Source organism: Xylocopa sonorina, chromosome 14 (genome assembly GCF_050948175.1).
Source record: "Xylocopa sonorina isolate GNS202 chromosome 14, iyXylSono1_principal, whole genome shotgun sequence".
Classification (NCBI taxonomy): domain Eukaryota; kingdom Metazoa; phylum Arthropoda; class Insecta; order Hymenoptera; family Apidae; genus Xylocopa; species Xylocopa sonorina.
The window spans coordinates 3122708-3145834 of NC_135206.1; the positions used below are offsets into that span (position 1 = coordinate 3122708).

Genomic DNA, 23127 nt, shown 5'->3' on the forward strand with positions numbered 1-23127 from the left:
ATGTGCGTCGACGTGTTAAAAGAGATTGCTCGAACTTTTCATAAGAGTAATTAAATCTGTAAATTCGATGGAGAACAGAAACGCAACGTGTGACTTTGGAGGGTGCGTTTGTCGATTGCCAGGCGAAAATTGTTTCAGCAAACAACGCACGTCCCCCTCTAAAGTCACACGAGTGCGCCTTTTATTCCGTTTACACCTGAAACTTCGTCTTCTGAGGCGAGAGAAGGTCTGCGAGCGTTTTAATTTCGACGAATGAAGTTTCTCTTTATGGACGAGGAACACGTAGCTTCGTTACGCTTTCGTGGGACATGGTTAATTTGTGTACGACGCGACGGAAATGGCACGCGCTGTATGCGAGAAGATTATTGTGATGAACAATGCCAGTCGTGTTTTGGAGACTCAGTTAAATTAATAACAGCTGAAGGTTTGATTTAGTACAATAAAATGCTATTTGTGTTATTCATAAAACCTCTGCAATTAATATGGCAATATTTATGGCACTAATTTCTCTGTAAACAGCAAAACATTACCATTATTTAGCAAATTTGGTCACTGTGCTTTAATTTTTAGAAATTGAATGCAATATACTCTCAGTTGGATGTTTTTAAATGAAAGCAATTTTCAACGTCGAATTCTAATCTTCTCAAGGGAATAAACCACTGTTAACATTATTAATAAAACCTCCACAATCACTATACTAATACTTCTGCCACCAATTTCTCTACAAACATCACTTTTTCTTTCTTCAAATTCTCTATAAACAGCAGCATTTTAATTCTACAAAATTTCATTCGCATTTTGAAAAAAAACAATTATCGAAGTTCAGGTTCTGCAGTTGCCAGGATCTTGTTGGTCGTCGCAACTGTTTCCAGTTTCACTCTGTCTATTGCACTAATTTCTCACACGCGATGCGACGTTACTGTTTACACACTCGCTCTGCCACTAATTTAATCACAAGCAATTCAAGATGAAACTCGCCTTAAAACGAGTGGTAGAAAATTTCGCGACAAATGTGCTCGCTACGACCGTCGAAACTGTACTAACGCTAGGTTATTCAATGCCAGGACTACAGTCTTCGAGGAATTTTACGTCACAATGTCACTTTCCAACCGAAGAAGACATAAACAGCCTAAGGAATCGTATTCACGAACCAATAATTCGTATTTGTCAACTGGAGATAACGAAATTCAGCGTAAATACAGCTGCTCGAGTTGTTATGCGAAACATCGTGGCGAGTGAGAGTTGTCGTTCGAGCGTAGAAGGTTAATATTATTTATAAAACCTCTACAATTACCATGTTAATACTTCTGCCACCAATTTCTCTATAAACAACACGTTATCATTACTTAACAAATACCACAATATTTTAATTCCTCGAAATTTCATTCAATAATAAATTTTCAACGTCGAATACTAATTTTCGCATGGGAAATAGAAGAAAGTACAATAAACTACTATTAATATTATTTATAAAACCTCCACAATTACCATGTTAATACTTCTGCCACCAATTTCTCTATAAACAGCACGTTATCATTACTCAACAAACACCACTGTATTTTAATTCCTCGAAATTTCATTCAACAAAGTCTCGTTCAAAAACTCTTGAACATATTTAAGCAAAGCCAATTTTCAACGTCGAATTCTGATCTTCTCAAGGAAATAAACTACTATTAACATTATTTATGAAACCTCTACAATCATCATACTAATACTTGTGTAACCAATTTCTCTATAAACAGCACGTTATCATTATTTAGCAAATGCCAGTGTGATTTAATTTTTAGAAATTTCATCCAATATACCCTCATCAAAACATTCTTCAGAAAAGCCAATTTTCAACGTCGAATTCTAATCTTCAAAAAGGAGCTTCGATCAAATACAATAAACTGCTATTAAAATTATTTACACAACTCCACAATTACCATGCTAATACTTATGTCACCAATGTCTCTATAAACAGCACGTTACCATTATTTAACAAAACACCATTATATTTTAATTCTACAAAATTTCATGCAATACACCCTCATCAAAACATTCCTAACCAACCCCAATTTCGAACATCAAATTCCAATCCCCCCAACGTACACCCCTAACAACCAATCCACGGACGTTCTGACGTTAGAACGGTCATCGTTCGACCCTAATTCTGGCGCGAGGGTCGAGCCCAGAGCCTTGCTAAAAGGCCAGGCGCATGGAAAACGAGGGAAGTTTCGTCAGCAGCCCCCGGAGAACGTGGCTTACAAAGCTGTGCGGGTGGTAGCTGCAGGAGAAAGAGGAAGAGGCGGCTGGCGGAAGGGCGGGTGCACCGGGAAGGCAGGAAATTACGTCTCCGGACGTCCGTTCGTTCGGCTTCAGAGCTTTCTCTGCAACACAGGACACCGCCTGCGCTCCTTCGCGAAGTCGGCTCGAGAGAGACGCGGCTAAAATCCACGAGCCGAGGCGCAAACGCCTGGCGAACGAAGCGGATTCCAACGGGAAATGGTAAAAAAAAAAACGAGGCAGCCGATCGATCGACGCCCAAATTCGATTTCACATTCGAAATGTTACCTCGAAGCTTTATTTGCGAAATTTCTGCACGCAGAGGGTGGTTTTTAAGTTTTTCCAGAGCGCGTAAACATCCGTGCGCCATTTATTATGCGCTCGAACGAAGATAAAATCGAATAAAACTGGTCTGCAAAGAATTGTGAAAATATAAAGGGGTGAGTTACGGTCGAAATGGAAGCAGAAATAAATTGGCAAGAGAGTGAACCAATAAATGTGGTATCTAACTTGAAATTAAATAGAGAGGAGAGAGAAAATTGTGTGCAAAGGGTGGGTTCAGTCTCGAGCCTGACTGAAAGCAAGAAGAGGGTGGATTCGAATGGAAGACGAATGCTCGAGGCCAGCGAGGATCCTGACCTGGCTACTGCCTCGAATATACCTCGAAATTCGCCTTTATTTAGCGCCATGTTGCAGATGGAAGCCTATTCGAGCTTCAAATATCAGTACTTCGAGCAATAACTTCTGTAATTCATGCTATTAATTAATTAAACAATTATTGAGACCAGAGAATCGAAGATGGATGCGACAGACACTTTTTATTTCTACGTTTAAACTCAAATAGAGTGCACGAAGCGAGTAAATTCAGCTGTGAGACGTTTAATGGCACTTCTAGCGAACGATTGTTAAATAAGAAATTAAAGAGCAGACTAAGTTTCTTAAATTATTTAGTTTAATTTTAGTTTTCTTAAATTCCAATTTTCTCCAAGTTCAATCGCTGGTTTGATGGTCAAAAGAGGGTGGTTCTCTCTTTAAATTGAAGGATGCTGATCATCGTGAGAAGATTTTGCTGTTTTTCTGCTCTGAGAATTCTTCTGTCGTTAAAAAAAAAACACTCGAACCAAGCTCGAAAATTCGAGCACGCAAAAATGTAACACGATCGACGAAGATCGAACGATAGAAACGCGAACTCGAATCGAACTCGCTTAGCGAAGGAACTTGACGAATGACTGCCACGCTCGATAGCGACTTAGCCAGACTGAATTGATGAGAGCCAAGGTGGCGAACGATCGAGATTTCTGCAAGGAGGAGGAGGGTTGCTCGATTCGCGAGATGGATAGAACGCAGCTTGGAACTAATTCGCAACGGGGTGGCTCGCGAAGGGTAGTAAGTGCTCAAAGCTAATGAAGTTTTCTTTGACTCGAGGCGCGCAGAGTACGAGTCGAGAAGCCTTGGTAAACATTCAGTTCGCGTCGTTGGGGGCCTCGATATCGCTCTGGTCGATTTTGCGACCCTTACTGAATCCATCGAATCCTACTTTATTGGCGGTTCTTTAAGAGAAACAGCTGATTTGCAATCAGAAACCCTGAAGTCGATGATGGCACAGTCTGTAGGAGACTCTACGCGAGAGAAAACCACCCCTTCTGACCATTAAACCAGCGACTGAATTTAAAAAGAATAATTGAAGACATTAGTCTTGTCCAGACTTGACTTTCTCACTTAAGATTCGCGATCTGAAAGCCTACAGTCGATGATGCACCCTCTGCAGGACTTTATGAGGAAGAGAACCACCCCTTTTGATCATGAAACCAGCGATTGAACTTGAAAAAAATAACTTAAGAAACTTAGTCTAGCCTTTAAAATTTCTCATTTAAGGTAAAAACAGCTGAACTGCAATCAGAAACTCTGCAATCAATGCCACACCCTCTGCAGGACTCTAAACATGAAAAAACCACCCCTTCTGACCACCAAACCACCACTTTAACTTTAAAAAAAATAATTTAAGTCACTAGCCTAATTTTTCATCTAAGAAAAACAGCTGATCCGCAATCAGAGCCATTTGCCTTTGAGATTCAACGAATGTCAGGATACATTGCTCGAAAATCTGGAAAAGCTAGCCTCGAACGATGAAAAAAGCTGGCAAAACGCGAGTAGCAACTGCGATTATGACATAAGAGGTTAAATCGAATCGACACGAGGCGTTCAATTGACGCAATGCAGCGGAATTCACGAGCCGTTTGCCCAGGCACGAGCCACCACCCTCCGTGGTTGTTCGTTGTTTTCGATTTTCACGAGCTGCCAGCTCGAAATCGAGGCAAACACTCGCGATCCTAAACAGAGTTCGCTGCAGCGTAAGCTCGCGGATTGTTCCTCTCGATGTGGCGCTTTCGAAACGCTCCTATGCAAATATTATACCGTGTGAACACAAATAATCTACGAGACACGATGTTTCACGTGTAATCGTGCGTTTGTTGTTTTATTATCTCAAAAATCGATTCAATTATTTCTTAGAATATCCCACTAATTTAATTAATCTGTTTTTAATAATATATTAACCACATATAAATAAATATATAATAATAATAATATATACATTCAATAATCGATTCAATAATTTCTCTGAATATTCCTCTAATTTATTTAATCTGGTTTTAATAATATATAAATAAATGTATAATAATGTATAATACATACATATATAAATATATAATAATAATATATAATTTCAGTAATCGAGTCAATAATTTTTCAAAATATTTCTCTAATTAATCTAATCTATTTTACAACACTTTCTTGTTTCGTTTGCGAGATTGTTGCAACCATTACTCGAGAAAAATGAACAGAATGTGAAGAAAAAGCGTGCAATCTATTAAATAAAATTGAAAATTGAAAGTACCATTTGCAACCCCCAATTACTAAGAAAAATATTTCTTCGTGGTCCAATGCATCTACTAATTAAAATCAAAAATTTAAAATACCATTTTCAACCTCGAATGAATATCCAAATCGTGCTTGCGGACAGTTCGCAGAAAAGAAACAAATTCATCGATCGACTCGACCAATCGAAGATCAAGAGTGGATGTTATTCCAACGGCGGTAGCAGCCGCCATTGCTCGCAGACGGAACCCCATCTGTGTCTCGAAGTAATAACCAGAGGCGAGCAAATCTCGAAGATTCTCGAGATTGTTGGAGACGAGATTGAACAGGAGGGTGGCTCGGTGAGAATCGAGGTAAAATTAACTCGGTACCTCTCGAGAATGTCCGACTCGATTAGACTCCGTCGAAGAGGAGGACTGAGGACTGGTTCGGGGACACCTGTGATTCTTTCGTGACTTTCGTGTCGAACAAGGGGACAAAGCCATCCAATGATTCGCTGTGACTACTTAAAATCCTTTTTACAACTTATATAATAATTAAAAATCATTTTTGCTGCGTACAAATTTTGTACTGGGCTTATTTCATCCCCTGTGACTATTTAAAATCCTAAAGTCCTTTTTATAATTTATATAGCACGTAATTAATCTACTACTTATGTTGAAGAAGTATGTAATTAGATAATAAGAATAAAATATAATTTTTGCTGTGTACAAATTTTGTACTAGATTTATTTCATCCCTTATAGTCCCTATCAACGATAATTATCTACTTTATCAGTCTTTTTGGTGACCTGATAAGTATCAATTACTCATTTTGTTTGTATTGTGTTACTTAATTTTTACTATTAACCCATATTTTTTAATTGTCAGATCTGCTAACTCAAAAATTCAATTCTCTCGAGTCAAAAGAAAATCGACTTGCACCACTTTAAAAAAAAAAGACCCATATTTTTGACTCCAAACTTTCTCTTCGTCTTCGAGGGTTCCACAAACGTATCCCCTCTTTTTCAACAACCAAAATTAGGGGTTGAGAATAGATATAATGCGAGAAAAAGGAGCTCTCAGCGAGTTAATTAATCGAGCACAGAATTTAAGTTTGTTATCAATTAAAATAAATTATTTTTCTGTTGTTTCAGAAAAAGATTCTTCTTAGAAAAAGAACATTTCTCTCAACAACCACGCTGATTTCAAACTCAAAGTGATCGAGCTCGATTATCAATGTCGTTGCCACGCAATTCTTAATTCCAAGAAGCTCTTTATCGCCAGTGGCAGGCTTGGACAGTTGAATTTTGCCTTCGCAGCTCTCACAGAGGCATTCTGAACGGGGGCACAACAATATGGCGGACAAAAGCATCGAAAACGGTGGCTGCTACTCACCTTGGGTTTCCACGGAGAGCTGCGTGGTGCAGAGCGTTGAAGCCATTGTTGTTCGTCAGCGTGATGTCTGCGGCGTGGTCCAACAACAGAGCCAACATGTCGTCCCGTTTCTTCGAGATCGCGTCGTGAAGGGGAGTGTCGCCTTCTGAGTCCTGGAAACGAAGGAACAAGCTTCCTCTTAGCGTCGTGTCATCCACAATTACTTTGCGCCCCTTTCTTTTCCTCGTTTCGAATCGATTACGCGAGTGGAGGGCGTGGGGCGAGGGTCTTTGTCGGTTGTGGTTGAGAAAGAGGGAATGGAATTTGTTTTTTAAAGACGAATTTAATTGGAGATGTTGAAGTAATGAGCAAAGCTATTTTTTTCTGTGCAATTGAATTTTTGTATTTTTATTTGTTCTGTTATTTTATTATTTGGTAGACAAATTTAATTGGAGATGTTGAAGTAATGAGGAAAAATATTTTTTTCTATGCAATTTAATTAGTATATTTTTATTTATTTTATTATTATATTCTACTATTTTTATTTATTATGTTATTCTATTATTCTATTTTTCAAAGCAAAATAGAGAGTAGTACAGTTCAGTGTAAGAAAGAGTAAAGTCTCTTTTGAACATGTGTTATTTGCTTTCGAAAGGGAACTTCAATTTTTCAACTTTCATACCAGTTAAAATCGATATTTTGACAGAATTATTTAGAATAAATTTATGGACCAACAGATACGAGAAAAAAATTAAGTCCACTAGCGAACTTAAAAAAGTAAACGATTCGCAATATGGCGCAGAGTAATATCAGAGCAGGATTATAATTCATCAGGGATACTATCGATTAGAAATCGACATTTTAACCCAATCACTTAAAACAAGTATACAAACCACCAAATATAAGAAAGAAAATTAAGTCCACTAGCAAACTTCAAGAACCAAACACTTCGCAATATGGCGCGCAGCACCCCAAATCGAGTCTACGATTCATCTCGCGATAAAAACGCTCACAACCCATCGTGTCATCCGGTATAAACATGGCGTCGCAGCTGGTGGGTCACCAGAATACACGCCTGACCGTCCGCTTTAAAGAGCCGCAGCCGCGCGAGTAGAAGCAGAGAGAAAAAAAAAAGAATTCACCCTCCCAGCGACTGAACGGGGTGGTCGACGGTAGCATCCGCGCAGGCTGCGTAAATAATAGGGCATCAGGCACAGATACTTTATGGGATCAGTTGGAAAAATCCTTTGTATAACTCCAATAACCGTGGAGGATAAATCTGCAGGCGCTGTCGAGAACTGGCGGTGCTATCTCGCGCTATAAATGCTGGCCATGCGTCACACGACGCCCAACCAAGGGTTGAAAAGAGGCGAACGACGAAGGGACAGAGAATGGAGGGCGAGGAGAGCGAAAGAAATGCGAAAGAACGATCGAGATCGAGGTGAACGCGGATATATTTTGAAATGCAAGGTTATTGGTCGTTGTAGATCATCAAATTAACGCTAAACGCATCAAACAGGGTTAAACCACCCCTTCTGAAAATTTACTTTCTGTAAATTCTTGTATCATCCAATTGTGCAATTACTGGCTTGCTGTTTTCTTCATGAAATTGAGTATTTTTTGAATCTCCATAAACAACAGAGGCGCCAAGAATTTTTATCAGATTAAGAAAAATCAAAGTCTACTTCACAAATGGTCAAATAACCCCCAATGATAAGATTAGATACAAAAAAAATGCTTCGAGAGTGAACGAAACAAATTTGTCTGAGCAATGAAATATTTCCAAAAGAAACATCGCATCGATTCTCACGAAAAGTTCTCTAAAAAAGAGACTCTGTCTCTCGTGCAGGCACTTTCAATTTGCGATAGCATCACGCCCCCGCCATTTTGGTCGTTCTTTCGCTGGCAGCGCAACCCTTTCACGAGCCACCTGCTCTTCTTTTTAACAAACGACACGCGATTCGTATCCCACGTTGAACGCGCGTGCAACTTTCGAGGAAGCTTCGTTTCATCGATTCCCCAGCCATCCACCCCCGTCGTTGACCATCTTCGACGTACGTTCGATCGTCGAAACGCCCCAATACTCGCGTCCCTGGATTCTTTCTTATCGGTAACAAACGTGGGCAGATTTGTCAGGTCCAAGAAGTACAAACGGTCAGAGTTTTATCTGCGATCCTCGATGGCCTATTACGCCAGCGATATTTCCGCTCGATGGTAACTGATTCCGCAGCTTTGTTCCAGTTCCATGGCTGGCAATCGATTTAATAAGTTCGATGGTTGCGATCGAGCAGAGATGGCTGGGGGATAGTTATGATAATTGGTATTGAACTTGGACCCTGGTTTCTTCGTAATGATCGCTATTAGACGAGCCTTGTGTAACGTACGGGGCAAGTTTCTGCGATTTCAGGGGGTGAGGGTGGATTTTGTGGACACGATGCGTTGGGTTAAGTTCGAGAGGGTTCTGCACGCAAGATTTCTAAGCTTTGCACTTCCTAAACATGAAATTTCTAAGCTTTCAGCTTTCTAAGCGCAAGATTTCTAAGCTTTCGATATTCTAAGCGTGAGATTTCTAAGCTTTCGATATTCTAAGCGTGAGATTTCTAAGCTTTCGATATTCTAAGCGTGAGATTTCTAAGCTTTCGATATTCTAAGCGTGAGATTTCTATGCTTGAGATATTCTATGCGTGAGATTTCTAAGCTTTCAATATTCTATGCGTGAGATTTCTAAGCTTTCAATATTCTATGCGTGAAATTTATAAGATTTCAATATTCTAAGCCTGAGATTTCTATGCTTGAGATATTCTAAGCGTGAGATTTCTAAGATTTCGATATTCTATGCGTGAGATTTCTAAGCTTTCAATATTCTATGCGTGAGATTTCTAAGCTTTCAATATTCTATGCGTGAAATTTATAAGATTTCAATATTCTAAGCCTGAGATTTCTATGCTTGAGATATTCTAAGCGTGAGATTTCTAAGCTTTGAGCTTTCTAAGCGTAAGATTTCTAAGCTTTGCACTTCCTAAGCATAAAATTACTAAGCTCTGATCTTTGTAAGCGCAAAATTTCTAAGTTTAAGTAACTCAAGCATAAGATTTCTAAGCTTTCATTTTTCTAAGCGTAAGATTTCTAAGCTCTGAGCTTTCTAAGCGCAATATTTCTAAGCATTGCACTTCCTAAGCATAAGATTTCTAAGCTTTATGCTTCCTAAGCGCAAGATTTCTGTTTTTCTGTAATATGAATAAATATATATATTTTTCTATATCTACAATCCATAATCTACATTTTTCCATATAAATTTTAAAAAATATATATATTTATATTTTCTCTGCATCCACAATCCATAATCCATATTTCTCCACATAAATTCGACCAAAAAGTCCCCCACATTCCCTCAAACGCCAACATTCCCATGAAATTAACCATCGTCCCACGATCCTCCAATCAACGTACGAAACGCAAAGAAACGAGTGCCTGACGAACGCAAAACGCGAAACACAGAAAACGGAAGCGTCCCAGAAACAAGGGTAAACATTTGGCAGAGCTAACTAGCCGTTTTAACGCGCGTTCAGCAAGAAACCGTGGCCGTTGCGGGGATCATCTGATTGGACCGCGACCAAACGTCGCGAAACGAAGTCGAGGACGATGTTACGCTGTGTGTGTCGTACGTATCAGGTGAACGAGTTCGAGAGAAAATGAGAAAAGACAACAGCAACAAGCTTGCGCACGCGGAAGTGTGGATTACAATCAGAGAGCAGGTTTGTCGTTGGGGGCCACCAGAAACGACGGGGTCGAAGCGCAAGGGTTGATTGCACCGCAAATATTGACGCGGCTAATTCCACCCCCGCCCCCGTTTACCCATCGAAGGTGACGAGCTACGCTAATGAGCGCTTTAAGACGTCACCAAGACGCTCAGAGCAGTCGCGATGGTTTTTAACGGTTTTTAACGTTTCCAAGTTTAAGTGAGCCAAGCGTAAGATTTGTAAGATTTTGGGTTTCTCAGGCGTAAATTTTCTAAGCTTTTCACTTTCTAAGCGCAGGATTTCTTAGCGCAAGATTTCTAAGTTTTGCACTTCCTAAGCATAAAATTTCTAAGCATAAAATTTCTAAGCTTTGAGATTTCTAAGCGCAATATTCCTAAACGGAAGATTTCTAGGTTTTGCACTTCCTAAGCATAAAATTTCTAAGCTTTGCACCTCCTAAGCATAGGATTTCTAAGCTTTGAAGTTTCTAAGCGCAAGATTTCTAAGCTTTCGATATTCTAAGCGTGAGATTTCTAAGATTTCAATATTCTAAGCGTGAGATTTCTAAGATTTCAATATTCTAAGCGTGAGATTTCTAAGCTTTCAATATTCTAAGCGGAAGACTTCTGAGCTTTGAGTTTTTTAAGCGCAAAATTTCTAAGCTTTCGATATTCTAAGCGTGAGATTTCTAAGCTTTCAATATTCTAAGCGTGAGATTTCTGAGCTTTGACCTTTCTAAGCGCAAAATTTCTAAATTAAGGTAAGCCAAGCGCAAGATTTCTAAGCTTTGAGTTTTCTAAACGCAAGATTTCCAAGCTTTGCACCTCCTAAGCATAAAATTTCTAAGCTTTGAGCTTTCTAAACGTAAGATTTCTAAGCTTCGCGCTTGCTGGTGGAGAGAGAAGAAAAGTGAAAAAGAGAGGAGGTGGCGACAGAAGAGAAGTGAAAGAGTGAGAAAGAGGAAGAAGAAAAGAGAAGTGAAAGAAAAAGGAAGTGAAGAGAGAAGAGAAATGAAAGAAAGATGGAGAGAAACGAAAAGGGGACGACGTTTCTTCGTCTCCTTCGTTACCTCGTCTGGTCTCGCCCCAACGTGCCAGAAAGGAGGGTAGGAGAAGTTCGAGAGGCAACACAGAGCTCTGAGAAGATAATGCGGACCGTGAGAAAACGGAGGAGCAGCCCGCCAAGTCCCTGCTTGATTGCAACGAACCCTTCAGCCCCCGTTTCCAAGCTACTACTCTTTCACCAGCCACCCTTTGGCGTCGATGCATCTGGCTGGAAACTGCGGATCGAGAAGGAACTCTGCAGACGTGGTATGCGGGTCGTGCAGCACGCGAGACGCCTACGGTGGAGCCGCGATTGCGAAAGGGGTGGGCGCAACCCCTTCTGCGAAGCGGGACCAACTGTGGACGAGGACGGGGGTTCGTGGTGTGACTTGTTTTGGTGATTGTTGCGAGATTTTAGGTGGCTCCATTGGTGATTTACTCTTTGAGTGCGTGGTTGAGGTGATGTTTGTATTTTTTATTGGTTTTGGGGTGTTTTGGGGGAAGTTGGGAAGGTTTCGAGATTTTTTAGTGTGGGATTTGGAAGGTTTTAGTGTTTTAAGGGGAAGATTTGTGAGCGTGAGATTGGTAAGTTGGGTGTTTTGTAAGCGTAGAGTTTATAAGCTTTGAGATTTGTGAGCTTTGCAGCGGGTAAGTATGAGATTTGTAAGCTCTGAGATTTCTGAGCGCGAGATTTCTAAGCTTCAGATATTCTAAGCGTTAGATTTCTAAGCTTGAGATATTCTAAGCGTGAGATTTCTAAGCTTTCAATGGTCTAAGCGAGAGATTTCTAAGCTTTGCACTTCCTAAGCATAAGACTTCTAAGCTCTGAGCTTTCTAAGCGCAATATTTCTAAGCTTTCAATATTCTAAGCGTGAGATTTCTAAGCTTTCAGTATTCTAAGCGTAAGATTTCTAAACTTTCAATATTTTAAGCGCGAGATTTCTAAGCTTAGAGCTTTCTAAGTGAAAGATTTCTAAATTTAAAAAATCCAAGCGTAAGATTTCTAAGCTTCGATCTTTCTAAATGCAAGATTTCTAAGCTTTCAACATTCTAAGCGTAAGATTTTAGAACTTCGACCGAAAAGAGCACGAGTACATCTCCACACGACGTAACAAACCTAAATCAAACAGAGATACAGAACAACCAGGACGTTTGGTAATCAGAGGCATACGCGTGTCATCGAGTCGTAATCATGACGGACACACGTCGCGTTGATTTCACGCCCCAACGTGGACGTACGTGTACACCATATGATTTGCAGCAGATCGTGTGTGTATCAAACGACGCGATTTTCCTGATATTCGGCTATTCCTTTGCTTTTCTTCTCTATCGATATACGTTCTCGATGTAATTGTATTGTATTTGATCTACTTTGTGATCGTTCACAACAATGTGGTAAAGGAAAAGTTAAGTGGTTAACATATGATGACAGCAAACACTTCAGACAAGAGCGTTTTTATAAATTATTATGGATTTTTTAATGACACACCCCATATGTTTTTACGGAAATCGAAAGAACATTGAAAAGTAAGTAAATAAGTATTAAGGTATGACAGCTCTAAAATAAATATTCAACGAGATATTTAAGATCGAAGATTTTAGAGATTGGAATTATTGACTATTACTACTTGCGCAGACATAAAATAGCCTAAAAAATTGCATGCACAAACTTTTCTTTGGATTTTAATATCCATACGACATCTTTAGCAATGCACTGATGTACCAATATCCTAATAACATCGCTAAAAGCACGTTATAATAACGATTACTTATGCGCGCTAGTAGTAATGGTCAACAATTGATGCGGCTCCTGAGGTAAAACTTTGATTTCAAATATCTCAATGAATATTCATTTTAGAGCTATCATACCTTAATACTTATTTACTCAGTTTTCAACGCGCTTTCGATTCACGTAAAGAAATATAAATTATCTTTATCGAGAAACGAGAAAATTTCAATGATAACTCGCAACGATTTTTCCTCAGAGAAAGAATTTTTCTTCCATGACAGAACTTTAAGAGTTTTACAGCAATGTTTCTAATTCAAATTTTAGTAAGGATTACCCTGCTAATTATAATTGCTGAATTCATAGAAAAATTCTCAAGCTCGCAATTGCAGAACTCGAAAACCTCCACACAAATACTTCTGCTTCAAATTCAACCAACAATCACCCTACTAATTACAATCCAAATACAATCTCTGAAAGCACGTTACATATCGATTCCACTCTTTCCTCCGCGTTTAGCAATCAGAGCCACACACGTGTCATCGGCTGGTAATCACGAAGGACACGCGTGGCGTTGATTTCACGGCCCAACGTGGACGTACGCGTGCACATAGCGGTTTCACGCGCGTGTGTATCGAGCGACGCGAGCTTCCTGTCTACCTGGCGAACGCCAGGTCAGTTCGAGCGACCCACTCGCAGTGGGTGCAGCGACGCGGTCGCATAATGTTGCGTTTATACCTGACATTCATCATTGGCCACGCTAATTTATGTTGAACACGAATGCCACGGGCCAGCGGGCTAATTAATATAAATTGCCGCCACGAGGATTACAGACACTGAGGGCGAGGGGGCTGCTGGCGCGATTCATTGTGTACTTTGCGAATCGCACGAAAGCCGATTAAGCCTGCCAAGTCAACGCTGACGGACGTGGAAATACTCTGAGCCTGCCACGAGAGAGGTTGACTGTTACTCGCGTGCAAAACATCGCGAAATCGCTGCTCTGCACTTCGTTGATCGGTTAAACGAGTGAGAAGTTTGTTAAGAAATTTCTGATGCAGTCATTCGATTCATCTTCAATTCTTTTTTCTTTTTTTTTTAATGGTACACTGTATTTATTTTAGAGCTTCAGAAAATTTTATCCCAAATTCGAAGTAAAATTTTCTGAAGCTCTAAAAAAAAAAATACTGTGTATTATTAATAATTGATTAGAATTCGAGATAAAATTTTTTCAAGCTTTAAAAAAAATACAGTGTACTATTAACAATTAATTAGAATTTGAGATAAAATTTTCTGAAGCTCTAAAAATGAATACTGTGTATTAATTAAAAAATAAAGGGATTCAAGATCATTCAAATGACTACATCTGAAACTTACTAAAGAATTTCTCTTCGAATTCGACGAGTGTACACGTCAAACGCGCTTAAACTGGTTAAAACCAGATTCAGAGTCGCTCAAAACCGTCACAGAATCCTGCATCAGCCACAGTGTCCTTTTTCACGCGAACTTCCGTCGTCAGCATCGTCTCATTAATTCAGCAACATAAATTTTTACGCCACAGTCTACGTAACGTTCATAGAACGACGTTGGCGAACGAAAAGGATAGAAAAACCAATCAAACAAGCGAGCAAGGGACAGAGTTATGCAAAGAGCGTGTAACTCGCTAGGAACTGACCACGTGCGGCAGTTTAAAATTACGGCGGGAATCGATAACCCAGTTCCATCGAGGATAGCAGATTCGCTGAATCGAAACATCTTGATGAGATCGTTTTTTCTGAGCACGTCGTGCCACGGTCTGCGCTTTATGACAGCCTCGAACCAATGCCACGCCATAGGTAACATCAAAATGGCGTCACATAGAAAGGGGTGAGAACGTGAAACGAGAGAAAAAAAAAATTGGAAACCAATGACCTTTCTAAGCGCAAAATTTCTAAGCTTTGAGCTTTCTAAGCGCAAGATTTCCAAGCTTTGCACTTCCTAAGCATAAGATTTCTAAGCTTTGAGCTTTCTAAGCGCAAGATTTCTAAGCTTTCGATATTCTAAGCGTGAGATTTCTAAGCTTTGAGCTTTCTAAGCCTAATATTTCTAAGCTTTCGATATCCTAAGCGTGAGATTTCTAAGCTTTCGATATTCTAAGCGTGAGATTTCTAAGCTTTCGATATTCTAAGCGTGAGATTTCTAAGCTTTCAATATTCTACGCGTGAGATTTCTGAGCTTCGACCTTTCTAAGCGCAAAATTTCTAAGTTTAAGTAAGCCATGCGCAAGATTTCTAAGCTTTGAGCTTTCTAAATGCAAGATTTCCAAGCTTTGCACTTCCTAAGCATTAAATTTCTAAGCTTTCAGCTTTCTAAGCGCAAGATTTCTAAGCTTCAAGCTTTCTAAACGCAAGATTTCTACGTTTTGCACTTCCTAAGCATAACATTTCTAAGCTTTGCTCTTCCTAAGCGTAAGATTTTTAAGCTTTGCACTTCCTAAGCATAACATTTCTAAGCTTTAAGCTTTCTAAGCGCAATATTAGTACATCAATGCACTGCTAAAGATATCATAAAGATAATAAAATCCAAGTAAGGACGTGTACGTGTCATTTTTTAGGCGATTTTATGTCTGCAAAAGTAGCAATGGTCAACAATTGACGCGACTCCTGAGGTAAAACTTTGATTTCAAATATCTGAAAGACTATTCATTTCAGACCAATCACACCTTAGCACTTATTTATTCGTTGAATCGAAACATCTTGATGAGATCGTTTTTTCTGACCACGTCGTGCCACTGTCTGCGCTTTACGACAGCCTCGAACCAATGCCACGCCATAGGTAACGTCAAAATGGCGCCACACAGAAACGGGGTGAGAACGTGAAACGAGAGAGAGAGAGAAAAAAAAAATTGGAAACCAAGCGAAGAAAATTGGACTCGAGAGGATCCAATATGGCGACTGCTAAAACCGTGGCAGAGTAAAATGAAAGAAGCGCGAAGGAATAAAGCGAGATGAAGGAACGCTTTGTGCGAGGGAAAAAAAGGACGGCTTTTCGAACGCCAATTCCTGGTATTGCACGCGCGGATAGTTGGAGACGTCGCTCGCTGAAATGTCCACCGTAAATATGTTCGTATCGGCCCTGTTGGCCCCTGGAATTGGCTGAATCGTCTCGCTGTTTAGCTCGTTACTGCAACTGGTCGATCTGTTCCCTTAATTTTACGACCAACAATTACTGGCGATCGTGCTGTTTGCGAAAATACGATAATAAAAGTGGTAAACACGATTTCGCAGTTTTTATTGCCGCTAAACGTTCGTACTGTTTCTAAATTCGTTCATTCGAGAGTGCTTGCATTTTTATGTCAGATAAAATGTGGAGTAATTTAAAGGCGCGGGTATTGCTCGATGGAAATTTTTGATATTCAATTTCCGCTCGAATATCAGAGAAAGAGAGGCGATAAACGAAAGCTGGCGCGGAGCTGTGTAAATATTTAACGAGAAATCGTCGAGCAGATGTGGGAAATCGGCAGGCGGAGGAAAAGAATCGAATTATTTCGCGGTGGAGCGGCACAACTCGAGAGATCCTCGAAATCTGCTTAGGATCCAGCGAGCAGAGGCGATGTCGCCTCTCAAATTCGTGCCAGAGCCAGCAACGTTCTCGATCTGGCTCTGACTGATACGTGACGATACTGTAAACTCTCGAAACATGACAGAAAAAGTCTGACGAAAGGCACGAGGAGACTGTTTTTGCATAATTCGAGCAATAAATACGCGTGTGTGTTGGTCAACGTCCAGCGTGCGGGACGAAATTTAATTTACAATGGCATAAATAACAGAATAAGTTGAGAAAAGCCAGCAAACGCGAGCACTCGTTGCTTATTGCTTTTGGCATTAACTCACCCCTCGCGTCATACAATTCTCATCCTCTTTGTCGCGAGACTAAAGCCACGACTTTATTCCAGCTCGTAATAAGTGGCTCCTCTCGAGCCTGTTTACTCGGTTTCTTCTGATACTCGACTATTCCTTTGCTTTTCTTGCGTTCTCGATGTAATTGTGCCGTGTTTGGACTACTTTTCGATCGTTTACGACGATGTGGAAGTTAAAGTTAAGTGGATAACGTGTTGTGACAGTAAATACATCAGACAAGAGTGTTTTTGTAGATTATTATGGATTTTCTAGTGACACACCCTATATATTTTTAGGGAAATTGGAAGAATGTTGGAAAGTGAGTAAATAAGTATTGAGGTATAGTGGTGGTAACATAAATATTATAAAAATATGAAATTTCTAAGCTTTGAGCCTTCTAAGCGTGAGATTTCTAGCTTTCGATATTCTAAGCGTGAGATTTCTGAGCTCTGACCTTTGTAAGCGCAAAATTTCTAAGTTTAAGTAAGCCAAGCGCAAGATTCCTAAGCTTTGAACATTCTAAATGCAAGATTTCCAAGCTTTGCACTTCCTAAGCATAAGATTTCTAAGCTTTGAGCTTTCTAAGCGCAAGATTTCTAAGCTTCAAGCTTTCTAAACGCAAGATTTCTAAGCTTTCGATATTCTAAGCGTGAGATTTCTAAGCTTTAAAATTTATAAGCTTTGCACTTCCTAAGCATACGATTTCTAAGCTTTGAGCTTTCTAAGCATAAAATTTCTAAGCTTTGACCTTTCTAAACGTAAGATTTCTAAGCTTCGCACTTCCTAAGCGTAAGATTTCTAAGCTTTGCACTTCCTTCGACTTAATTCTTTCTATCCTTTCTCCTGCACATTTCTCTGAAATCTTCAATCCCAAATATCTCTTTGGATATTAATTTTACAGCCACTATACCTTAACACTTATTTACTCGCCTTCCAACGATCTTTCGATTTCAATAAACACATATGTATAAAATCGATCAACGTCGTGAGCAGAGAACGAAACATAGTCCCAGAAATGGCGTCAGAGTGTCTGCGAGCGATGCGTACGAAATTTACAATTCCATCCGCGACTTCCTTAAACCGTATCCACGAGCAATACATGATTAATGCGGCGAATTAACGGGGACGTTGAAGCGACACGTGGAATTGAATAGAACGCGAACGAAGGGGGGAGGAGGGGGTTGGATAGAAGGACAGTAGGACGAGAGAGGCGTATGCATTGCTATCGATCGTTGTTGCATCGCGCACGGACGCGAGGAGAAATGGCGTTTACATGTGACAAAGTTTCCCTGATGGATGATAGCGCTCGTTGCTTTGGGCGCTACTCGATGATATTTTGATGGTTTGATCGACGTTGACACGATGACGAGTTTGCACGGCGTTCGCGAGTAGGCGACGGAATCCGCGTGATACAGAAACGACTGACAAGAGCACGCCAAACCACTACCTTGATGGATGATACCGTTGCACGCTGTTGGCAGCGCAAACACTTCGCGAAGAAGACGCCAAAGCTCGAGAAACGCGACTGGTTTTGTGGCTGACGGGGCGCAGTTCGATATCACTGCTGATTTAATCTGTTGTTCGTCTTCCAAGACGACGTCTTGTTCGAATACAAAGCGATGATGAGTGTTTTTTTAAAAATTCAACTTGGATTATTATGAATTTTTTAAACAAATTCTTTATACTTCTTTACGGAAATCGAATGCGCGTTGAAAACTGAGTAAATAAGTATTAAGGTATGATAGGGCTAAAGTGAATAGTCGTTGAGATATTTGGAATCAAAGTTTTACCTCAGCAGTCGCATCAATTATTGACCAATTATTACACGTGCACACTTTTCTTTCGATTTGAATATCCATATGACATCTTTAGCAGTGCACTGATGTACCAATATCCTATTAACATCGCTAAAAGCACGTTATAATAGCGATTACTTATGCGCGCTAGTAGTAATAGTCAATAATTGATGCGACTCCTGAGGTAAAACTTTGATTTCAAATATCTCAACGACTATTCATTTCAGAGCTATCACACCTTAATACTTATTTACTCAGTTTTCAACGCGCTTTCGATTTCCATAAACAAATATAAATTATCTTTAGCCATAAAGAACCATCGTACTCTCCATTTATATCAAATTTTACTTGAAAGGTTCTAAAATACGCTGAGAAAAATTGCGTTTTAAAAGATACAAATTTCAATGACAACTCGCAACTCTAGAGACACTGAAAGTGTTCTAAAATACGCTGAAAAATTGCGTTCTAACTGTCGAGACACTGAAAGTGTTCTTTTAATTTTTGCTATTTTACAATTTCAATAAAGTGCGATAATAAAAGGAGTTGTTTTTTAAATAGTGGAGGTTTTTATCGATTTGAAATTATATTTATCAGTCGAAAGGGGTGTAGTTTTCCAAGTGGCGTCTCCATCAATATTCGAAACGACCGTTCGCAGCGTACTCGAAGGTGAGCGTCCTCGAAAGACGGCAGCGAATTCCGTCTGGAGCCCCGTCGCGTTCCAAGCAGCGAAGATAAATACGCCAGCAGCCCGACAGTGGAACCTTCCGAAACAATGGCACCGCCATAAATCGCGCGAAGAGAGTGAAAAGCAATGAGATTGTTTGGAACGGATCTGTAAGCCATTCCAGGTGACGCAGCGCGTGAAATATAAGTCAGAAAGCTATAATCGAGAACCATTTCGGTGCTCGCGAGGCGCCATCGAGAATACGAAAGGGGGACCATCGTGTAAGACGACGCGGATATAAATTTCTGGAGCACTGCCATCGATAACAGAACCGTTACATCGATGAAACTCACCACCATCGAAGATTAAAGACGAAGAAGAAGAAGAAGGCCAGCCAAAAATCGAACGAACGTTCTACAAATCTAGAAAAACATCGAAGGACCATTTTACGAGCACGCAGAACATCCTTGATCAGAAAGAAGGAAGCTCTGAGCTCGATGGCGCAAGTTCGAAGGCTTGGAGAGGCGATATAAATGGCTGAGGCGACCGGAAGTTCCTTGCAAAGAGGTCAAAAATGCAACGAGCCAATAGCAGAACGCCCTAGAAATCCAGAAAACCATCGAAGAACCATTTTACGAGCACACAGAACGTCCTTGATCAGAAGAAACGAAGCTTTGAGCTCGAAAGCGTGGAGGGGCGATATAAATGGGTGGTGCGACCGGAAGTCCTCGCAAGGAGGCAGCTCTCTCAAATTTCTAAGCTTTGAGCTTTCTAAGCTTTCGATATTCTAAGCGTGAGATTTCTAAGCTTTCAATATTCTAAGCGTGAGATTTCTGAGCCTTGACCTTTCTAAGCGCAAAATTTCTAAGTTTAAGTAAGCCAAGCGCAAGATTTCTAAGCTTAGAGCTTTCTAAATGCAAGATTTCCAAGCATTGCACTTGCTAAGCATAAGATTTCTAAGCTTTGAGCTTTCTAGGAAGTCCCTTGCAAAAGTGCCAAAAATGCAAAAACCCATATCACAAATCCAGAAAACCATCGAAGGACCATTTTACTAGCACACAAAGCATCCTTGATCAGAAAGAAGTAAGCTCTGAGCTCGAAGGCGCGAGTTCGAAGGCGTGTAGGGTCGATTTGAACGGGTTGGGCGACCGGAAGTGCTCGCAAAGAGGCAGCTCTCCTCTTGTACGTCACCAGGAGGGAACGCAGCCGCGGTTGGTCGATCCTCAGCGACGCTGGCGGCAGTTTACGGGTCCCTGGCACGGCCATAACTTCGCGGCAGACAATTCATAAAGCGAGCGGAGGAAGAAGGTGGAAAAGCGGGCGGAAAGATATCTTCGGACGGCGCGGTCTAACTGGACGGGTTTCCTTCTAAATGGAGGGGGGTTGGTTCTCGCCTGGGCGGAGGTGCCGCCGCCAAAGTGCTCTCTAAATTATTCTCTCGAGCGCCACGAGTGGAGGGGCCCTGGAAAATGGAGCGGGAACCAAGGGACGAGTCTCGTGAGCCGCGCGAACCGGGGTTGGGAAAAGAAGAATGAACGTCGGATACAGAAGCTTCATTGCTTCCGGTTGCTTCCTGGGCTTTGGTATAGTTGCGATGTCACTACCTGTGGGAATTCATTTTCGAGTCGACTGTGCTGCTATTCTGCGGTGAATAAACAGAGAAATCTAGTTTTTTGTCTTGTTTTTTTTTTAGTCACATTTTGATTTGTAGCGTTTGATGGTGTTTAGAGATTATTATGGAGGAAGTGGTGGTAATATAAAGTAAGATTTCATTAGTCTGCGATGAAATTTGAAGTTTGATTGTAGGAACAAACTGAGATCTAGTTTTTTTTCTTTTTTTTAGTGAGAGTTTGGTGGTTTTTAATGGTTTTTGGAGATTCTTGTGGCAAAAGTGAGAGTAATACAAGGTAAAATTCTAAACTACCTGTTTAATTAATTTTTCAATATTTATTACAGAAAATTTCAAGTCGAAAGTAAAAGTAATCCAAGGTAATCCAAAACTTCACTAGTAATTAAATTCATTTCTCAATATTTATTACAGGAAATTTCAAATCGAGTTTGCTAGCATTTGATCGCGTTTAAAGATTCTCGTGACGAATGTAAAACTAATTCAAGGTAAAATCCTAAACTAGTGATTAAAGTAATTTCTCAATATTTATTGCAGAAAATTTCGAGCTAACATTGCTTCTAAAAATTCTCATAACGAAACTAAAACTAATCCAAAGTAAAACGCCATTAAAACAGCAATAACTCTCTAGTTTCAATTGCAATTATCAAAGCTCAAACAAGCCCATCCAACTGATCACTCCTCAAACTTTCCAAATACTCTCCAAAACCATCCAAAACAACCAATTTAAGACGCAGAAAGTAAAACTAATCCAAGATAAAACAGCAATGAAACTCGAGTGTCGATTGCAATCAGTGGAACTTGAAGAAAACCAAAGAATTTAGCAAAGAGACAAACACCACAAACAGAACCAAAGCACGCAAACCAATCGAAGCAAAATTTCAAGATCCACGCTAAACCTTTGGTCCCATTCGAATCCACAGAATCAAGCTGGCAATTTACGCGACGGTTTAGCAGAGGGCAGGCACATATCCAAGACGTATCCCCTTAGCTTATGGACACGATTTACACGTCCATCCTGCGCTTGGTACGAGTCCAAACCAGCGTAATCCACTTGCAGACGAAACAATGCCCGCAACAGCGGCGGCCGTAGATCCAAATTAAATCTTATTCCGGATATTAACATAAAGTAAGATCCATTCCGCTCTGGCCACAGCCAAGCGAGTATTTCTTCGGATGAAACTGAATATCGTGCTGAATAATTTATGTGGCGGAGGAATTCGAACCTCCTCGAGGGCGGAAACTTTCCTATCTCGCCGCTCGGATGAATTAAAATTATTATTGGCTTGTCTTGCGTTCGGTTCGAGCGGTCGCAGAGTTACTTTTGTAGATTGTGAAGGGTACGAGAGCTTTAAAAGTGTTATTAATTCGTTTCACGAGTAGCTAAAACGGTATTGTTGTTGGTAATGAAGCTTATGAGGCATTTATAAGTGTTATAAATTTTTTACGAGTAGCTAATGAATTACTCCAAACAACGTACACGATCGAACGTTAAATGAAATTTACAATCCCTCTACGAGTATTATAAATTTTTTACAAGTCACTTCAAGGAGTTACTCCAAATAATGTGCACGATCTTGTATTAAATTAAGTCTACAATTCTTCTACAAGTATTATAAATTCTACTGTTATAAATACTATAATATACTAAATAATGAAGCCTACAATCCCTCTACAAGTGTCATAACTTCGTTACGAGTAGCCAAAGTGTTACTATTATAAATAATGAAGCCTACAATCCCTTTATAAGTGTTATAAATTAGTTACGAGTAGCCAAAAATTTATTCTTATTGACAATGAAGCCTATAATCCTTCTACAATTATTATAAATTAGTTACGTGTAGCCAGAGAGTAACTATTATAGATAACGAAGCCCACAAACCCTCTACAAGTATTATAAATTCATTACAAATTACTCCAAAGGGTTACACCAACCAATATGCGCGATCTCATATTAAATAAAGCCAACAATCTCTGTACAAGTATTCTAAATTCATAAAAGACCATTAACAGCAACGATTTCCTCCTTACAAAAAATTTACAATCTTAATAAACGTGTTATCGAGCCGAGCAGACCAATCGTACTGTTTAAATTGCTCTAATCAAACGTATTCGTCGCTCACAGCCGCGATTGGCCAGCGAAAGGAAGAAAGAAAAAA

The 23127-nt window shown here is 40.0% G+C and overlaps 1 protein-coding gene across 1 annotated transcript in view; it reads right to left on the reverse strand.

The window, feature by feature from the left end:
* Positions 1 to 6514: 6514 nt before the first annotated feature.
* The window catches only part of LOC143430455 (E3 ubiquitin-protein ligase MIB1-like), a 55679-nt gene continuing 39066 nt past the window's right edge, over positions 6515 to 23127 (reverse strand). The window contains exon 9 of the mRNA XM_076906761.1: positions 6515 to 6670. Coding sequence (XP_076762876.1) covers positions 6515 to 6670 — 156 coding nt within the window. The remainder of the gene's footprint in view (positions 6671 to 23127) is intronic.